General features: G+C 54.9%; 1 protein-coding gene across 1 annotated transcript; it reads right to left on the bottom strand.

Annotated features, from left to right (window-relative positions):
• Positions 1 to 8,868: 8,868 nt before the first annotated feature.
• ADAMTS4 (ADAM metallopeptidase with thrombospondin type 1 motif 4) lies at positions 8,869 to 17,843 on the bottom strand. Its single transcript, XM_002715171.5, has 9 exons — positions 16,221 to 17,843; positions 14,799 to 15,122; positions 14,434 to 14,566; positions 13,737 to 13,907; positions 12,726 to 13,012; positions 12,427 to 12,613; positions 12,043 to 12,218; positions 10,610 to 10,785; positions 8,869 to 10,124 (listed from the first exon to the last, which is right to left on the bottom strand). The coding sequence occupies exons 1-9, from the start codon at positions 16,893 to 16,895 to the stop codon at positions 9,698 to 9,700; spliced, it is 2,556 nt and encodes an 851-aa protein (XP_002715217.2). The 5' UTR covers positions 16,896 to 17,843; the 3' UTR covers positions 8,869 to 9,697.
• Between the last annotated feature and the right edge of the window lie 563 nt (positions 17,844 to 18,406).

Here is an 18,406-nt window from a genome sequence, read left to right as displayed (position 1 = left end):
TTGGGACCCCAGGGGCTCGTCCGCCGGCTCTAGTCAGTTGTGGTGAAACTGGAGGCCGGAAGGGGCCTGACCCTTCGGGGAATCTGCGCAGGGGCTCTTGGGCACCTTGCAGACTCCTAGCGGAATCCCATTTCCCACCCCTCAGAATTGTGCAAGCAGTCGCTCAAGGCCTTCATTTTCCTCAGGCCCGAAACGGGACCGAGAGACCGGTGGGTGGGACGGTTTCTGGGCCTTGGAAAACCTCACTGCCAGCCTGGAGCAGGCTGAGCCCCTCTCCCTGAGTGTCTGTAGCGCCCGCTGCGGCTTGGTGCCACTTAGTATCACAATGTTTCGTGATCAGGTTCAAAGTTGCACGCTGTTCCTAGTATCCTGCAGGCCTTGAAATAGAAACTGTCAGTTAATAAAACAATGAAACATTGAGAGAAGGAAAGGGCAGCGCCTGCTTTGATGTAAAAATGTATTTCCCCAGATGTTAGAGTAAAATGGACACGTTGATATGCAACATGTTTTATCTTGTGGCTTCCACTACCTCTTACCATTTTGTGTTCCTTAGCAAACGTTCACGCTAGGGACATAATAGAAGGCTTGAACAACTCAAAGTCGGCCTCAGAAAGATATGTGCATGCACTGGGGGAGGGAGGCATGTAAACAATATAGTGTTGGGGCTGGCACTGTGGCTTAGTAGGCTAAACCTCCCATGTGGACGCTGGTTCATGTCCTGGCTGCTCCTCTTCCCATCCAGCTCTCTGCTTATGGCCTGGGAAGGCAGTAGAGGATGGCCCAAGTGCTTGGGCCCCTGCACCCACGTGGGGGACCAGGAAGAAGCACCTGGCTCCTGCCCTCAGATTGACCTGGCTTGGGCCATTGCAGTCACTTGGGGACTGAACCAGCGGATGGAAGACCTTTCTCTCCATCTCTCCCTCTCTCTGTCTGTAACTCTGACTCTCAAATAAATAATCTTTTTTATAAAATACAGTGTGATAACTATGATAACCCAGAAATGACACCCAATGTACACTTGGAGATTCCTGGAAGGCTGCCCAGAAGTGATGGATAGTGGGAACTCCAAGGGACTTGTCTATAAGCATATCCTTCCACTTGATAAGATTCTGTTTTCATGAGAGTTATTCCACAACACTTGGAGTTAACTGATCTGCATGCAAATTCTGCCCTGACTGGTGAGTTCAATTAACCTACTCCCCACATTGTGGAGGGGAAAAAGGTTCTTGCCTTCATTTTCCTATTCATTTTTTTTTTCAAAGATTTATTTATTTATTTGAAAGGCAGAGTTAAAGAGAGAGAAGGAGCAACAGAGAGATCTTCCATTCACGGGTGCACTCCCCAAATAACTGAAACAACCAGGGCTGGGCCAGTCTAAAGCTGGGAGCCAGGAGTTCTTCTGGTTCTCCAACATGGGTGCAGGGGCCCAAGGACTTGGGCTATCCTCCATTGCTTTCCTAGGCACATTAGCAGGGAGCTGGATCAGAAGTGGAACAGCTGAGATTTGAACCAGTGTCCATATGGGATGCTGATGCTGCAGGCTGCGGCTTTAATCTGCTTTGCCACAGCACCAGCCCCTCCTATTCATTTTTGTATTCATAATCTGAAAATTTTCTGTTCTCTAGATTTTCTCTTGTACCAGTTATAAGATCTGCCACTTCCTTCTTGAGTTAAATAAAATCAATGCATGTTCATTTTTATAGGTGTTGGCGAAGACTGTCTCCTAAACTGAACTTTTAACAGGCTGCTCTGAGCCCTCTGTTTTGATTAGGTCTTGGTCCTGGGCCCTATCTTGAGCCTGCCTAGCCAGTTTTAGAAGAATCCTGCCAAGTCAGTGAATAAGAATCTGCCCTCCCCTGCCCCTCCCTTGATAGCGAATCACTGTCATGTGACTTCAGCAAGAATCCTGTTAAGTGGGTTCAGCAAGAATCCTTCTACTCATGAGGCAATTTTCCTACTATACATTGACTTCCTGTGCCCAGGGACTATAACTTCTTACTTGGAGCTGGTGTCATGGCACAGCCAACGATGCCAGGATCCCATACCAGATCGCTGTTTTGAGTCTTGGCTGCTTTGCTGCTGGTCCATCTCCCTTCTAACGCACCTGGGGAAAGCACGGAAAGATGACCCAAGTCATTGGGCCTGCCACCCCCGGGGGGACCCAGCTGGAGTTCCAAGCTCCTGGCTTTGACCTGGCCCAGCCATTTGGGGAGTGACCCAGCAGATGAAAGACATCTCTCTCTCTCTCTCTCCCTTTCTGTCATTCTGCCTTTCAAATAGATAAAAAATAAATCATTAAAAATAATCCCCGCCTCTTGCTGTATTAGGATTTGAGCCACACACACACCCCCTCCTTATTAACGAAGGCAGGCACCTCCTCCAGGAAGACATGATCCCGTATTCCATGCTAGGTGCCCCTCCTCTCTTGTGGCACATATTACACAAGTCCAAAAGTTTTGCCCTACCTGATTTTCTCAGCCACAGATTGTGAACTCTCTGAGGATAGGAACCACATGGGACCATGTTTTCCCTTTTATCCTCCCCTGAATGCAGCTCAAAACTTTTGACAGAAATTCTACAAAAAGCCCATCTTAGATGTAGACATTCCCTTGGTATATTCAATTTATCATGCTAATGTAGGAGTTGAAGTGTGGGGAATTGGATGTAGGGAGCAAGCAAAGCAAAAGATCCAAGGAAAAGAGAATCAAAACACATTGGCCACTAACTAGAGGCCGAAGAAGGGCCAAGCATTTACATGGTTGTATGAAGTTCTGACAGTCTCTCCATCAGCCAGGTCATAGTATATCCATCGTACAGAAAAAGAAACCAGATCTAAGGTTATATTATTATATGCGCATAAGCAGCAATGCTCACATCCAGTTTCACTCACATTCAGTTTTCCTTTCCAGGTGCTGGGAGAGCACAATTACAATAGTTTACAACCATTACACAATCAAGATTAGTCTGTTTGCCTATGTAGGTTGGAGAGCCAAACACCAGAGCTAGTCTTTCGTGGAAAGAAAGTGTGTTGTGGGGCCAGCGCTGAAGTGTAGCAGGTAAAGCCGCTGCCTGCAGTGCTGTCATCCCATATGGGCACTGGTTCAAGTCCTGGCTGCTCCTCTTCTGATCCAGCTCTCTGCTATGACCTGGGAAAGCAGTAGAAGATGGCTCAAGTCCTTGAGCCCCTGCACCCATGTGGGAGACCCAGGAGAAGCTCCTGGCTCCTGGCTTCGGATTGGTGCAGCTCTGGCTGTTGTGGCCAATTGGGGAGTGAACCAGTGGATGGAAGACCTCTCTCTCTCTCTTTGCCTCTCCTTCTCTGTGTAACTCTGACTTTCAAATAAATAAATAAATCTTAAAAAAAAAATTGTATTGTGAGATGCTCAAGAAAGAAGTGAGGAGAAATTCTCAAATCTTATTCCCTGGACAGTTTTACAGAAGATATTTATTGGAAGCAAGGAGTGGAGAGGGGGGGACATGGCAGTCAATTGGTTAATAAGAAAGAGGACTTCCTGGCCCGGTGCCATGCCGCGCTGCGGCTCAGTAGGCTAATCCTCCGCCTTGTGGCGCCAGCACACGGGGTTCTAGTCCCGGTTGGAGGACCAGATTCTGTCCCGGTTGCCCCTCTTCCAGGCCAGCTCTCTGCTGTGGCCAGGGAGTGCAGTGGAGGATGGCCCAAGTGCTTGGGCCCTGCACTTGGGAGACCAGGAGAAGCACCTGGCTCCTGCCTTCAGATAGGCGCAGTGCGCTGGCCGCGGCGGCCATTAGAGGGTGAACCAAAGGCAAAGGAAGACCTTTCTCTCTGTCTCTCTCTCTCACTGTCCACTCTGCCTGTCCAAAAAAAAAAAAAAAAAAAAGAGGACTTCCTGGTTCTCTTGTGTAGGTGCAGGTCAGCTGCTACATGGCTTTTTGTACAACACAATATAAAAAAAAATGGAGGCCTTGAGCTTGGCATTTGGCCTACTTACTTATCAATTAAAATGTGTGTAGCCTCTATCAGAGTGCCTTGGTTCAATACCCAGCTCCAGCTCCTGCTTCTGGCTTCCTGCTAATGCAGACCCTAGAGGCAGTGGTGGTGGTTCAAGTGACTGGGTTCCTGACACCCATATGGGAGACCTGGATTGAATTCCCAGCTCCTGGCTCCAGGCTGTTGCAGGCACTTGAGGAACTAGTGGATAAGAGCACTTTCTCTCTTTGCAGATAAATACCTTTTTTTTTTTTTTTTTTTTTTTTTTTTTTTGACAGGCAGAGTTAGTGAGAGAGAGAGACAGAGAGAAAGGTCCTCCTTTTTACGTTGGTTCACCCCCGAAGTGGCCGCTACAGCTGGTGCGTTGTGGCTGGCACGCTGCACTGATCTGAAGCCAGTTTCCAGGTGCTTCCTCCTGGTCTCCCATGTGGGTACAGGGCCCAAGGACTTGGGCCATCCTCCACTGCTCTCCTGGGCCACAGCAGAGAGCTGGACTGGAAGAAGAGCAACCAGGACAGAATCCAGCACCCCAACCAGGACTAGAACCCAGAGTGCTGGCACCGCAGGCGGAGGATTAACCTAGTGAGCTGCAGCGCCGGCCAATACTTTTTTTTTTTCAGTACAGGTTCTTGATTTTTTTTAAAGATTTTTATTTATTTATTTGAGAGGTAGAGTTATAGACAGAGGGAGAGACAGAGAGAAAGATCTTCCTTCTGTTGGTTCACTCCCCAAGTGGCTGCAACGGCCAGAGCTGTGCCAATCTGAAGCCAGAGGCCAGATGCTTCTTCCCAGTCTCCCACGTGGGTGCAGGGGCCCAAGCACTTGGATCATCTTCCACTGCTCTCCCAGGCCACAGCAGAGAAATGGATTGGAAGAGGAGCAGGGCCAGCACTGTGGAGCAGTGGGTTAAAGCTCTGGCCTATGGTGCCGGCATCCCATATGGGCACCGGTTTTGGTCCCGGCTGCTCCTCTTCCGATCCATTTCTCTGTAACTCTGCCTTTCAAATAAATAAAATAAATCTTAAAAAAAAGAAAAAAAAAAAAAAGGAAGAGGAGCAGCTGGGACTAGAACCAGCACCCATATGGGATGCTTGGTGCCGCAGGCGGAGGATTAACCTGCACCATGGCACGGGCTTATCCCATATAGGTACAGGGCCCAAGGACTTGGGCAATCTTCTACTGCTTTCCCAGGCCATAGCAGAGAGCTGGATTGGAAGAGGAGCAGCCATGCCAGCACTTATAGACAGCAGCCACAACACCAGCCCCCAAGATTCTTTTTTTTTTTTAAAGATTTACTTTATTTATTTGATAGACAGTTACAAAGAGAGGTCGAGACAGAAAGAGAGAGGTCTTCCACCCACTGGTTCACTCCCCAGATGGCAGCAACAGCCAGAACTGTGCTGATTTGAATCCAGAAGCCTCCTCCGGGTCACTCATGTTGGGTCAGGGGCCCAAGGACTTGGGCCATCTTCCACTGCTATCCCAGGTCATAGCAGAGAGCTGGATCAGAAGAGGAGCAGCCAGGACTCGAACCAGTGCCCATATGGGATGCCAGCACCTCAGGCCAGGGCTTTAACTCACTGCGCCACAGCGCCGGCCCCTGCCCCCTATATTCTTAACTGTTCAGCTTCCCAATGTGTATTTGCATCTACATTATCTAGCCTGTCTCTATGAAGTTGTACGTGTGTGTCCCTTGTGGGTTTGTGGGGCCTGGTGCTGATCAATCAAAGACTGTGAGAGATGCAGAAGTCTATTTCCTCCTCTCCCTTTCCTCCCTAAGGCTACTAAAGTACCCTGGCCTGTCCCCATATAAGGTCCTGTTTGGGGAAGTGTTCAGTGTTGTTCCCTGCACCCGCCTCCCAGATCCCCCTGTCTCAACATTTTTAGAACTGGTGGTTTCCTCCAGCTGCCAGCTGGTTGCTCTTGCTGCCAATGATTTTGGCTCCCCCCCAGCAACAGTCAATGGGGAAGGTATTTAATTGGCTCAAAAGCATCCTCTTAGCCAATAAAATGTTAATACATGGAAATCCACTTCCTTCCCTTTTCCTCCCCCATAAGCCCCCAACCAATGAGATGCTGATTTTGTCGCTTAGTGTTGATCTGGTATTTTAGAAAACAAAATACTGTAATACTGTATGGAGATTAAAAGAGTGGGGCCAGAGAGGGAACAGGAGTGCAAATGCCCATTCCGCAGCACCCTGCCTCTCCCAGCTCCGCCACAAAAATAGTGGTTGGACCAATGCCCAGATTTCTTCTACTCTAACCGCAGAAGCAGAGAATCTCAGTGGAAGGAGAAGCTTAAAGAAATTGGCCCAACTGATTTATTGTCTCAATCCCCTTCCCTACGTCAAACACACACGCACACCACTGTGCAACCATAATGTGGTTGTTCAAACCCAGCTTGAACTTCTCTAGGCTAGGGAATATGGTGCTTCTTCTCTTGTCGCCCACCAGCTCTTCTTTGTCCCTGTTCACCTCTCAGACCAAACGGAACCATCTCAGTGCCTCCCTTTCCTCCTGTTGGTCCTCTGTCTACTCCTGCTAGAACATTCGTGTACATTCCAGCTCAGGCCTGGAAGTCAATAAGTAGTCAGACTGTGTAGACAGAGGTCACCTTGGCCGTCCCAGGGAGGTAAGTGTTCCCCACATTCCTAGCGAGGACTTGTTGGTCTCCTGACTTCCGGACATTTCGTAGAGGCTTTAAGCTATGTCTGGGAGCAGTGATCCTTCCACAGAGGGGCCAGACTGGCCTGGGACTCGGGGCTGAAATGCCCATGACTTCCCTCTGAGGATCTAACTCTTGCTGTCCCCCTTGCACCCTATACTCTCATCCATCTGCCCAATCACAGATGTGGTGTGTGAGATCAGTCCCTCTCTGGAAAAAATCTCTTTATGCTAGTAAGAACCATACTCAGTGAGCAAAGGGCTTGCTTCTTCTAAAAATAACGCATGTGAGGGGCTGGCATTGTGGCATTAGTGGGTAAAGCTGCTGTCTGCAATGCCAGCATCCCCTATGGGTATTGGTTTGTGTCCTGGCTGCTCCATTTCCAATCCAGCTCCCTGCTGATGGCCTGAGAAAAGAAATGTAAGATGGCCCAATGTCTGGACCCCTGACACCCATTGTGGGAGATCCAGTTGAAGCTCTTGGCTCCTGGCTTTGGCCTGGCCCAGCGCTGGCTATTGCAACCAGCAGATAAAATATTTCTCTTTGCCTTTCTCTCTCTCTCTCTCTCTAATTCAGACTTTCAAAACAAAGAAATCTTTTTTAAAGAAACAAACACACATGAAAAGTGGTTTACAAGGGGTGACTCACCACCAGTTGTACAGAAAGGTGAGATGGTATGATGGTGAGCTCCCATGGGCCCTGCCCAAGGCTCACCTTCCTTATACCTTCATAGCCCATCAAGTGTGGGACATGGTCCCTGAGGCGTTCATTTGGCCTTTTAAATCTTAGAGTTCCTTGTACTGCCCCACGGTGGCTCTTTGTGGAGACGTGGTACTCAGGATTCCATCCCATGCTCCTAGTGGTGGTGTTTATGCCACAGAACTCTGCTCACTGCACTAGAAGCTCAGAGCGTCAGGGCCCATAAGCACATCCACGGTGGTCCAGTTTAGCTAACTAGGTGAAACACCGGGAGCTCCTGCTCCCCCATTGGGGAGAAGGCCAGGGGTCCACACCCAGCGGCGGGAGCCACATTCTCTGGGGAGAAGAGTGTGGGTGGCCATGTTCTCTTGCTGCAGAGGGAGGAGGCGCTGTGCCAGGTCTGGGAGAATACAACATATCACAGAAGGCTCTGCATGGTACAGAACCGGGCTCACAAATCCTAGCCCCAGGGAGCACAGCACATACAACCGCCACAGCCTCTGTGGCCGGCCCCAGCAGTGTCTGGCAGCCCAGCTGGAGGGTGCCATGCAGTGTTAAGTGCTCTGGGTTCCCTCATTCCCCACCCCACATCCTCTGTCCATCCCCTCAAGGTTGTTTTTTTTTTTTCCACCTGTAGTTCATCACTCATCTCCACATTCAATCTTATCCCTAACCCCTAGCAGTCCTGCTTCTGCCACTCAGAACTCCAAGTTCTAGCAGGGTGCACCTGCCACCCTTGGCCATCCCTGTTCTGTCCGTGGCACACACACCCAGGACTGCCCAAGTTTCTTCTCAAGAAAAGTTGCCTGCTCGGACGGAAGAGCAGAGCTGCCCCTGTGCCCTACTGCCCCTCAGGTGCTGTGCACCACCTGACTCCCTCCCCTGAGTCTTCTTTGCGCTGTTCTGTCTGCCTCCCTCCCTGTCCCCTGCCACACCTTGTCTTGTTACTCTTACGAACTTCCATTCTAATCTCACAACAAAGAAGTCTGTTGGGTTTACACTGGTTGATTCTGGGGACACTGCCCCAGTCTCTCAGCCTTCATAAGGCTAACTTGTCACATGGCTATAGCCTTTACTATTTGGGAAAAATCTCTCATTTTTTGTACCCAGACCAGCCCTGTGGAACAGGTATTACTGGTCCCATTCAATGTATGGGTAACTCAAGGCCAAGGCTGTGCATCAGACTCGCCCACCAGCACCCAGTGAAGGAGAGGCTGAACTGCAGCTCAGTCAGGCCATGGGCCCCAGCTCCAGTGCCCTGTCTTCCACTGCGGTTCCCCCCAACCCCTCACCACTGCTGTCGCTACCAAGTGCCTGTTGGTGTTGATGCATTTGTCCTGTTCTGGTCCATTTTACGTGCAGCCAAGGGCTTGTTGTCTTCGTGTGACCCAGAACTTCCGGGGTGAGGCCCAGCAATGCCCTTTCTCTGACCAAGTCCTGCATCCAAAGGAACTGAGCCGGGTGGCCAGGGCAGGCACCACCTGCACCTGCTCCGCAGCTCCTGTGCCGAGTGCTAATAACCAACAGCAGCCGCCAGTCGTTGAGCATGTGCCAAGTGTTGGGCATTATGCTAGCTCTTTATTTACATTGTTTAATCCTCAAGACACATTTCTAAGGGAGGTATTATTATTATTGGCAAATGAAAAAACTAATGCTCAGAGACGTGGGGCCAAGGTGCAACCCACATCTGTCCGACTCCAAAAGGAACACATAAATAGCAGGATTCCATTTACATATTAAAAATATGGTCACCTCTCACTCACTGGAGGCCCAGCCCGCCCTTGCCTCGTCCTCCCCCGGGACATAAAATTCAGGAAGAGGGAAGGAGGGCACGTTGCACCTCACCCCCACACACACTCACACACACATGCACACACACACACACACTCACACATTTTCTCACCCACAAACACACTCAGATCACTTCTGACCAGCACCACCAGCCTGGATTTCCTAGCCAGGGTGTGGGCTGTGAGGGGAGGAGGTTAATTCCCCAGGACCCTAGTCCTCATCCCCTTCCCTGGTGCTAACTAAAAGTGAATAAATACTAAATAAATACAGCAAGGCCCGGGCCTACCCTGCCTTCCCCCTCCCTCCTGTGACCTGCAGGGCAGAGGGGGCAGTTAAGATAAGGGACTGTCCCCCAGCCCCTTCCATCCGCCAGCCTGTCACTGCCTCCCAGGGCAGGAAACCAGGGCAGGGCCAGCCTGCGTGTAGGGCTGAGAGGAGGGGCGGGTCTCACCCCGGGGTGGGGCGGAGAGCCCTTCCCCACTGTGTCCCGGCAGGAGGCAGCCGCAGGAGCCCCCTCCTTTCTCCCAGCTAGTCCAAGGCCCCGGTGCCCAGAAAGGGCAGCCGGGACGGTGAGGTTATTTCCTGCCTGCCCAGGGGCGCCGTCGAAGAATCTCCAGGATCTGCGCCCTGCGGTGCACCCAGTCCTGGGGAGTGGGGCGGGGCGCTGAGGGCTTCGGCCGGGGCACGAAGAAACTGTAGCGGAGGCGTGCGTTCTGCGGGTTGCCAGCCACCAGGACTTGCAACGTCAAGGGCTGGGCCAGCGGCCCGTGGCCTGACAGGGTCTCGGAGGCTGCGGTTGCCCCGCTGTAGTGCAAGCTGACTGCCCCGGGCAGGACCACGTCCGTAGGGGAGGGCATCAGTGTGTATTCCCCGTTGAGGGCATAGGAGCCATCTGGGAGCTTCAGGGCCAGGTAGATGCTGCGGAGGCTGGGGGCCCCCTGCTGCCGGACAAGTATATGGGTGGCCCCGGCGGGGATGGTGACCACGTTGTTGTATCCATACCTGCGTGGGAGGAGTAGACAGGCAATTTAGCATCTCCCAAATCCCTCAGGCTCTAAGCTGTGTCTGTTAGGGTGTGTGTGTGTGTGCGCGAGTGTGTATCCAGTCTAGATCGGAACTGCCTGCAGATGTGGACATGCACAACTTCTGCCCAGTTCACTGAGGGGCCCATCTAGACCCCGCCTCCTTGGTGCCTGTCCAGTTCCGATTCTCTCTCTCTCTCTCTCTCTCTCTCTCTGACTCAGCTCAGAGGTCACCTCCAAGGAAGTCTTCCCTGATGCCCACCGGGGTATGCAGCTTCCTGTGCCAATAGCCGCCACTGGCCCCCCCGAGGTGGGGGTGGGGGACCCTGTGCTGTAACCACCTACTCTGCCTCCTGGCTAGATGGTCAACTCTTTGAGGGCAGAAACAGGGTTGGGTTCACCTCTGCAGGCCCAGGCCCTAGCACTGTGTCCAGGCAGGTGGAGAGAAGGAAATGGTGTAAGAACCTGAATTTTCTGAAGGAGCCGGACTGCTTGCTGCAGCCAGAACCATCGCCGCCACACACCATGCACTTGTCAAACTTCTTTTTGGAGCCAATGACTCGGTCACAGCCAGCATGAATGCAGCGGCCCTGGACGCAGACTGAGGAGCTGTCCGGGGAACATGGGGTGCCATCTATCACCTGGGGAGAAGAGAGGGAACAAGACAAAGGGTTTTTTCCTGAGTCAAGGAGGGGTCAGCGCAGGGTCAGTCCTATGACGCAGTAGGTTAATCCTCTGCCTGCGGTGATGGCATCCCATGTGGGTGCCCATTCTAGACCCAGCTGCTCCTCTTCTGATCAGCTCTCTGCTAATGGCCTGGGAAAGCAGTAGAAGATGGCCCAAGTGCTTGGGCCCCTGCACCCACATGAGAGACTGGAAGAAGCTCCTGGCTCCTGGCTTTGGATCAGCTCAGCTCCAGCCGTTGTGGCCATTTGGGGAGTGAGCCAGCAGATGGAAGACCTCTCTCTGTCTCTCCCCTCTCACACTGTCTCACCCTCTCACTGTCTGTGACTCTACCTCTCAAATAAATAAATAAAATATAAAAAAAGAAAGAGGGGTCAGCACACCAGCAGAGAAGCTGGATGAGGTAGGGGGTGTGCATGGGGTGCAGCTAATGGATGCCAATCCCCATGTTAACAGTCACTGTAAATGCTGCCGTTTTCAGAGCACTAATTACGAGTCAGGCAGTGTGCTAAAAACTTTTTAAACAGTTCCTGTGATTTACGTTCAGTAAGTCACTCAACCACTGTTTGAGGCTTCCAGAAATGAAACACTAAGGTTTAGAAAGATCAAGGAACTTGTGCAAAGTTTTCATAGATGGCAAGCAGAGGAGCCAAGAAGGGACTTGCAGACGTAAGACTCAACAAGCCTTAATCTTGATGGCACTGCTCCTAGATAGACACTAGAGGGCGCCCAAGCTGTAGGAGTTCACCCTGGACTTGCTTCCCCCTTCTCCAGCCTTCACCCCATCCCCCCTCTCACAGGGAGGGAGGGCAGGGCCATCGGTGGTGTCCAGGAGGCCGGACCTTTGAGGGGCTTGGCTGACTGTGAGCCAATCATGCCTCCGCTGTAATTTGACAGGGGTAAAATGGACAGTGGGTGGGAGGTGGGCTTGCCCAGAGCCACACACTGTCACCAAATGCTGTACTAAAAGATGGAAGAGAGGATAAGAAACAGAGGCAAATGGAAGACTGGCACAGCCTCATTGGCCACTCATCCAGAGTCTGAAGCTTGCTTTGCCAATGCCCACACACACAAGTCCAAGCGAACCCCTGGGCCGGCCTGGCGTGGCTGAGGGAATGCCAGCCCTGGTGCTGTTTCAGTCGCCATCAGAAAGCAGAGGGAACCCGTAGGGCGTGTGTGGGCATAGAAGGGCCTTGGGGCATCCTGGTCCTCACCCGTGGTTCCAGCACGTAGTAGTAGCCCAGTGCTCGGGCCTGGCAGGTGAGTTTGCACTGGTCCTGGGGGGCCACACCTGTGTAGCGAGGGACCCAGTCCATGGGCCCTGGGAAGTTCTTGAAGAGGTCAGTGCGGTGGTTGAAGGCAGCACACTGCTCCTCGCGGAAGGTCAATGCTACCAGGGCAGAAAGCATGGTCAGGGCCGGCCCCTCCCTCCTTGTGCTGCCCGGGAACCCCTCGCCCCGCCCCCTCAGAATTCTAGACGTCTCCCCACCCAGTGCCAGGGTAAAGTCGCTGCCCCCAACAAGAGGAGCAATCGACACCTCCTAGGCCCCACCCCCAAGGGGCTGTCCTCCAAGGGCTCACAGCCCTGCCAGGCTCACCTGAGCCAGTCGGGCAGTTCTCCGTGTTGCAGGAGCGGAAGCGGGTCCGGCGGCCCTCACAGTACTTGCCCCCATTCCGGGGGACGGGCCGGGTGCAGTCCCGGGAGGATAACTGGACGCCGCCCCCGCAGCTCCGAGAGCAGTCGCCCCAAGGTCCCCAGGGACCCCAGCCGCCGGCCTGTGGAACCTGCAGTGGCACAGAACAGGAGAGGGTAATTAAGCACTCACTCCTGGGATCAGGGCCAGTGCGCCCGCCCCGCACTTCCTTTACCCCACTGACTGCTGCCCTGGGATCTCACATTGAAGTCTTGGAGCTGGTCCACGTGGAGGCAGCGGCCGCCCATGCAGGCTTGCGTGGGTCCACACGGCGTGCCGTCAGCCCAGGGCGAGTGCTTGGTCTGGCACATGGCATGGCCGTTGAGGTGGCCAGAGCACCAGAGGGCAGCACAGGGCGGTGGCAGCTGTGGACAGTGGTGCGAGTCGGGCCCGAAGGTCAGCTGGCACTGGCGATCAGCATCATAGTCCTTGCCAGGGAAGGTCGCGGGCAGATGCAGGGGAGCCTCTGGCTTGTCCAGCAGACAGTGTCCTAGGAAGGGGGTTGGGCACCAAGTGGGCAAGGGCTTGAGGACAGCATTTAGGATCAGCAGCTGAACACTTAGGCTCCCTGGGCCTGGTGACAACCCCTGAGGGCTCTCAGAGGCTTTCAATAGCAGCCACAGCTTATGGGATGCTTTGTGTGTGATGAGCATGGGCTAAAGGCTTGGCCAGCACGGTCTTATTTACTTAATCATAGCAAACACCTACTGGGCAGTGCCCATCGTTGTACCTATTTTACGTAGAAGCTACAGTCACAGAGACATAGAGCAACATCTTCTGTCACGCCTCTGACATCTCAAAGACACGATCAGGACCGAACCCAAAGCATCTTCCTCCCTCTTCTTAGAAAGCTCAGGAATTCTCGAGGCTGCTTCTGCCCAGCGGGAGTCAGCCTGCTGTTCCTGCACACCTCATTGGGTGACAAAGGTGCGCTCGCCCCCCTCACAGCCAGCCCGTGCTAGCGCTGGACGATTCTGGCGCTGAGAAGCTCCGATCTCATTCTATGGAGCCAAAATTTGCCTCCCCTCACTGTGCTATTTATTCCTGAAGGAAGTGGGAACCGTTCAAAGCCAGCAGCATCCCACACCGCAGAGGAAGCATGGTGGAGGGACTCAGAGTGGCCCACGTGGAAGGTGGCACAAGCGAGAGGACGGGGTGGGGGCGTGGGCAGGAACCCAGTCCTCCACGGGCCAAGGCGAGCGCCATCTGCCTACCATAGCCATTGTCCAGGAAGTTGGTGATGAAGTGGGCGCTGCAGGGGGACCAGGGCTCCTCGGGATCCACGTGCGCCATCACGGGAGCCATGACGTGGCGAGAGGTGCTCCCGTGCCCGTTCAGACTGGCACACTGCTTAGAGTTGTCATGCAGCATGTTGAAGACGTGGCCTGTGAGGACAGAGGCTCTGCTCGCACCCAGCACCCCTGTGCTTGCAGGGGCTCCAGCCCAAATCTGCTTGCAGTTGTGGAGAGTCATTCCCCACCCGACCCTGCCCCCACTCCCCTGCTGGGGTTCGGGGGGGTATTCCTCGACATGTAACCCCACAGCCTTGTCCTCCCTCTCCCAAAAGGAAAGCCCCTGCCTACACCTTGTAGGCGACATTTCCAACCTCGAAAGCACCCATTCTGCCACTGACTCCCCCCCAAACACACACACACACACACACACACACACACACACAGAGTCCACAGGCGGTTTAACACACTATATTATTTAATAGGAACATCTAAATATCTAAATGTTTGCCTACATCCAGAGCAGAGAAAGATAATGGCCCTGAACCTAGGCCTGGGAAGAGGAAGAAATACCTTGGACCCCAGCATGTGAATCCTGGGAGCCCACGACCCCTTCACCCCATCCCTGGTTCCTCTCTCATCCAAACCCCAGGTCCCCCATGGCCCACTCCTGCCTTACCCAGTTCATGAGCAGCAGTGAAAGCCGACTGGAGTCCATCATCTTCCACGATAGCACAGCTGCGGGCAGGGTCACACACAGTGCCCACATCAGCCATACCCAGAGTGTCACAGGTGGAGACCCCACACAAGTCCTATGGACAAAGAAGGACACAGAAGGTGCATGAGAAGCCAAGACACTGGGGGCCACTGGGCTGAGATCCAGCTGAGCGGGGATGTGGGTACCAGGTCCCCGGCCCTGTCAGGACCCAGCCGGCTCCATGAGGCTGCATGGCTGGGACCGGGTGCTGAGCTGTGCAGCTCTGCTGGGCCACGTCCATCCCGGGGCACACAGTGGTGCTTCTCGGGGCTGTGCAGGGCCCTTACCTGACGGGTAAACAGGATGGCTGTGTCGAAGTGGTCAGGGTCCGAGTCGTTCAGGGTGTTGAGGCCCCGCTGCCAGGCACAGAAGCTGCGTAGGGTCTGTGCAGCACTGGGCCCCACCTGGGGGCCCTCCTTGCCTGACCCCAGAATCACGAGCCGGGTCACCACCAGGCTGACGGGGTTACGGATGCTTGGGTGCTTGAAGGCCTTGGCCGCTGCTGCCATGACCGTCAGCAGGTAGCGCTTCAGCCCTGCACCATGAAATGCTGCCATCTTGTCATCGGCCACCACCAGGGTCTCCACGAATCGGCTCAGAGAAGCAAAGCGCTAGAGAGGGAAAAAAAATGGCAGAGGAAGATCCTGAAATAGCCTTCCAGACTCGTGCATTCTCCCTTTTCCCCTCCCTCGCTTCCTGGGTCTGGAACTCAGCAGAGCCAGCCAGGCCCCACATACCCCCACGAGATTCCTCACGGGTCTGGCTTGGGCCCTCCCCCGCCAACCCCAAATCCCAGGGCTTTTGCGGTAACTCTGAGGAATCAGCTGTCGGCTCTGAGAAGGGGAGGAGTGGGGGATGCCACGTCCCAGGGCTCTGCGTGGGCCCCAGAAGCGAAGAGCAGCTGGGGCTGCCTCCTCCTCCGGGAGGGGCTCTGGGGTCTCCCAGGCCTGAGTGTGGCTGGAGCCTGCAGGACTGGGAGCGTGAGGGCTGGGCTGCAACGTGTCTGCCCTGTGTGGTTGGAGGAACAATTCAGTCAGCAGCTAGGGCCAGGGCCAGAGCATAGCGTGGCGGGTGTGGGGGGAACGTCTGGTCTGGATTAAAACTAGAGAGGGAGGAGGGAGGAAGAGAGTGGGAGGCAGGAAAGGATGGAGCCTCAGGCAGTCTCTCAGTTGGTCCGGTCCGCAGAGTGGGAAGGGGGCTGACCAGAAGGAGCTGCGGGGTGCCTTTCCTCCCCCTGCCCACTCCCGTTCTAGGTTGCCAGAACAATTTTAAGGACAGCAGCAGCGGCCAGAAAGCCCAGCGGCCAATCCCCCACTCAGACCTCAACCCTCACTCCTTTTAACTGGGGTGGGGGTGAAAGTCACCGGACAGAGAGAATGGAGCCATGGCCAAGGCGAAGGCCAATGGGGCAATTAGGAGAGCTTGATTGCGGAGGACTGTGCCAGAAGGGGATGCCATGGCCAGGCACGGGTGGGGTGGGGCAGTGGTTAGTCCCAGCCTAGAGACTCTGACCCACCTCTGGGAACCCTCAGAGCAGATCAGCGGTCCTGCTGGCAGAGGACCAGAGCAGGGAGAGTCCAGAGCCAGCCCCAAGGAAGGAGGTGAGAGGAAAGAGGGGAGGCAAGGCAGAAGAGAGGGCAGGCGTGGCGGAGGGTGGAGAGGGTTAATAGGGGTCAGTGGGGCAGACATGGCGGGAGGGCGCTGCCTACCTTGGCTCTTCGGGGGCTGGGGCTGGGGTTCCCAGGAGGAGCCTTGACGTTGCACATGGGACCCTGGCCGCTGGCAGGACTCTTCCGGCGGAGGATGTGAGCTCCAGGCCCCCCAGCAGAGTTAAGGGTGCCCCCCTCCAGGGGCTGGAGGTGGAGTTCAGCCCCCCGGTACTGCAACACGCCTAACAGGGCTCCCCCATCCCAGTGAAGAGATGCCACTGACTCCGGATCGCCGTTGATGGTGCCGCTCAGGTAGGTGCCTGGCTCTGCCCCGCCCAGCAGCTCAGGCGCCTGGCCCAAGTACTGCACTGTCAGCCCCTCGACCCGCACGCCGGGGTCCTGCTCCAGCTCTAGTAGCAGCGTCTCCCCGAAGGCCGGCAAGCGGTACAAGAGCCTGGCAGAGGCGCCCGAGCCAGGCAGGATGCTGCCGTTGAGCTTCTCTGGAAACACGATCTCCTCCTCCCGGGGGAGGGGGCTGGCGGGCCAGGCTGAGGGCAGGAGGCAGGCCAGCAGCAGCAGCAGCGGCGGCGGCAGCGGCAGTGGCGGCGGTAGAAGCGGCCGCCGTGGCCGCACCAGCCTGGAGAGGGGCACGGCGGGGAGCAGCAGGCGGGGTTGGACTCGACACAGCCGGTGCCCCGCCAAGCCCCTCCCGGGATGCGAGCCCGTTTGGGACATGGCACTGGTGCTGTAGCTGGGAGGGACTGAGGCCGTCTGGGGCACCAGGTCCTCCACACCTCGCTTTGCAAAGTTCCTCTCTGCAGCCTGGGGGCTCGGACTAGTGCCAAGGTCAGGAGCAGAGTTTGCAGAGGGGCTGGGGACCTTCAGAGGAGACGGAGAAAACTTAGCCCTTAGGCTTAGGGGAGGTGCCTAGGGGTCTGGCTCCGCTGGTCTCTCCTCCTGCGCTCCCTCTCCTGGATCTTTGTCTCCCTTGCCTGTGCCTTCCGCAGCTTCTCTGTGCAACTCTGTCTGGTTTTCGCCTCTGTGCCTGCCCTGCCTCTGCCTCCTTCCGCTGTGCCTTTGTCTCTGTCTCTCTCCTCCTCTGTCTCTCCCGTGTCTATGTGTCTGCGGGTGTCCCTGTGGGCTCTCCCCAGCCTCTCTCCGCGCCAGCTCTTTTAAGCATCCAGCAGAGTGCCTGTGATTGGCTGATCTGTAAGCCACTCAGCCAGTAGCTCTGTCGGTGGGACTCAGACGCATGTATCACTGCTTCCCAAAATCCTAGTTTTTGTTTTCCTTTAAAAAAAAAAAAAAAGTGGGACTTACCCAGAGGAGGGGAATCTCTAACAGCCGGATGGATTATAGGCACCAGGCCAGCTGATGACCTAGCCTTTTCCCAAACCCCACAATCAGCTCTCAGCTGTTTCTTTCCCTTTTTGGTGGGACAGAGCCCCAGGGGAGTTTGGGAGTCAGGGAAGGGTCTGGCCAACACGCACAGATAGAGTCATGGTCCTGGGAGAATTCCTGCCCCTACTGTCTAACCTGCGTGACCTCCCCTTTCTCAGGGCTCCTTCCCGACACTCTCTGACCCTGGAGATGACGGGGTTTCCAGAGTTGAAGGGACTGAGTGGACGGCCCGGGGAAGAGGGTGGGAAACAGGTAAGGAAGTTTGGAAAGGAGGGAACAAAGGAAGGCGGGAGCTTGACTTGGCTCTGAACTGGAGAGAGTAGAGGAGGCAGTGACATTGGGGGGGGGGGCGGTGAGGAGCCAGTGATCTGGGCCCTTACTGCCCAAAGGTAGGATGAGTCTTAGAATGGACCTAGGGAGGAGGGGCTAACGACTTTTCTATTTGGTGGGAGGAGGGTCCCCTTTCCTGAGTGGCCACCACCCCACTCCTCCAAAGGCCTGGACAGCCATTCAGCCTCCATTTCCCCTCAGGGCCCCCCCCCCCAACTTCCTGACTCCCTGGCCCAGCTCCCAGTAGCTTCCCCCAGGCTCTTGGCCCTGCTCCTACCCACTCCCAACTGCCCTAAACCCTCCCCTTAGCCCCAGCCCAGGCAAGACTTGCTGGCTCTGGAAGCCAGGTTTGCCCAGTGTGTCTGTAGCAGGGAATCCCCACCTGGCTCCCTCCTCTAGCCCCATCTTGCCCCAGAACCCACTCGTTCCAGGAATATCTAGTGATCTTTTGTGTCTCATTCTCCATGGGGCAGGGAGAAAGTGGAGGCAGCATTGTGCCTAGCAGGAAATCAGGG

This window comes from Oryctolagus cuniculus, chromosome 7 (genome assembly GCF_964237555.1).
Source record: "Oryctolagus cuniculus chromosome 7, mOryCun1.1, whole genome shotgun sequence".
Taxonomy (NCBI): domain Eukaryota; kingdom Metazoa; phylum Chordata; class Mammalia; order Lagomorpha; family Leporidae; genus Oryctolagus; species Oryctolagus cuniculus.
This window is presented reverse-complemented; position numbering and strand designations above follow the sequence as displayed.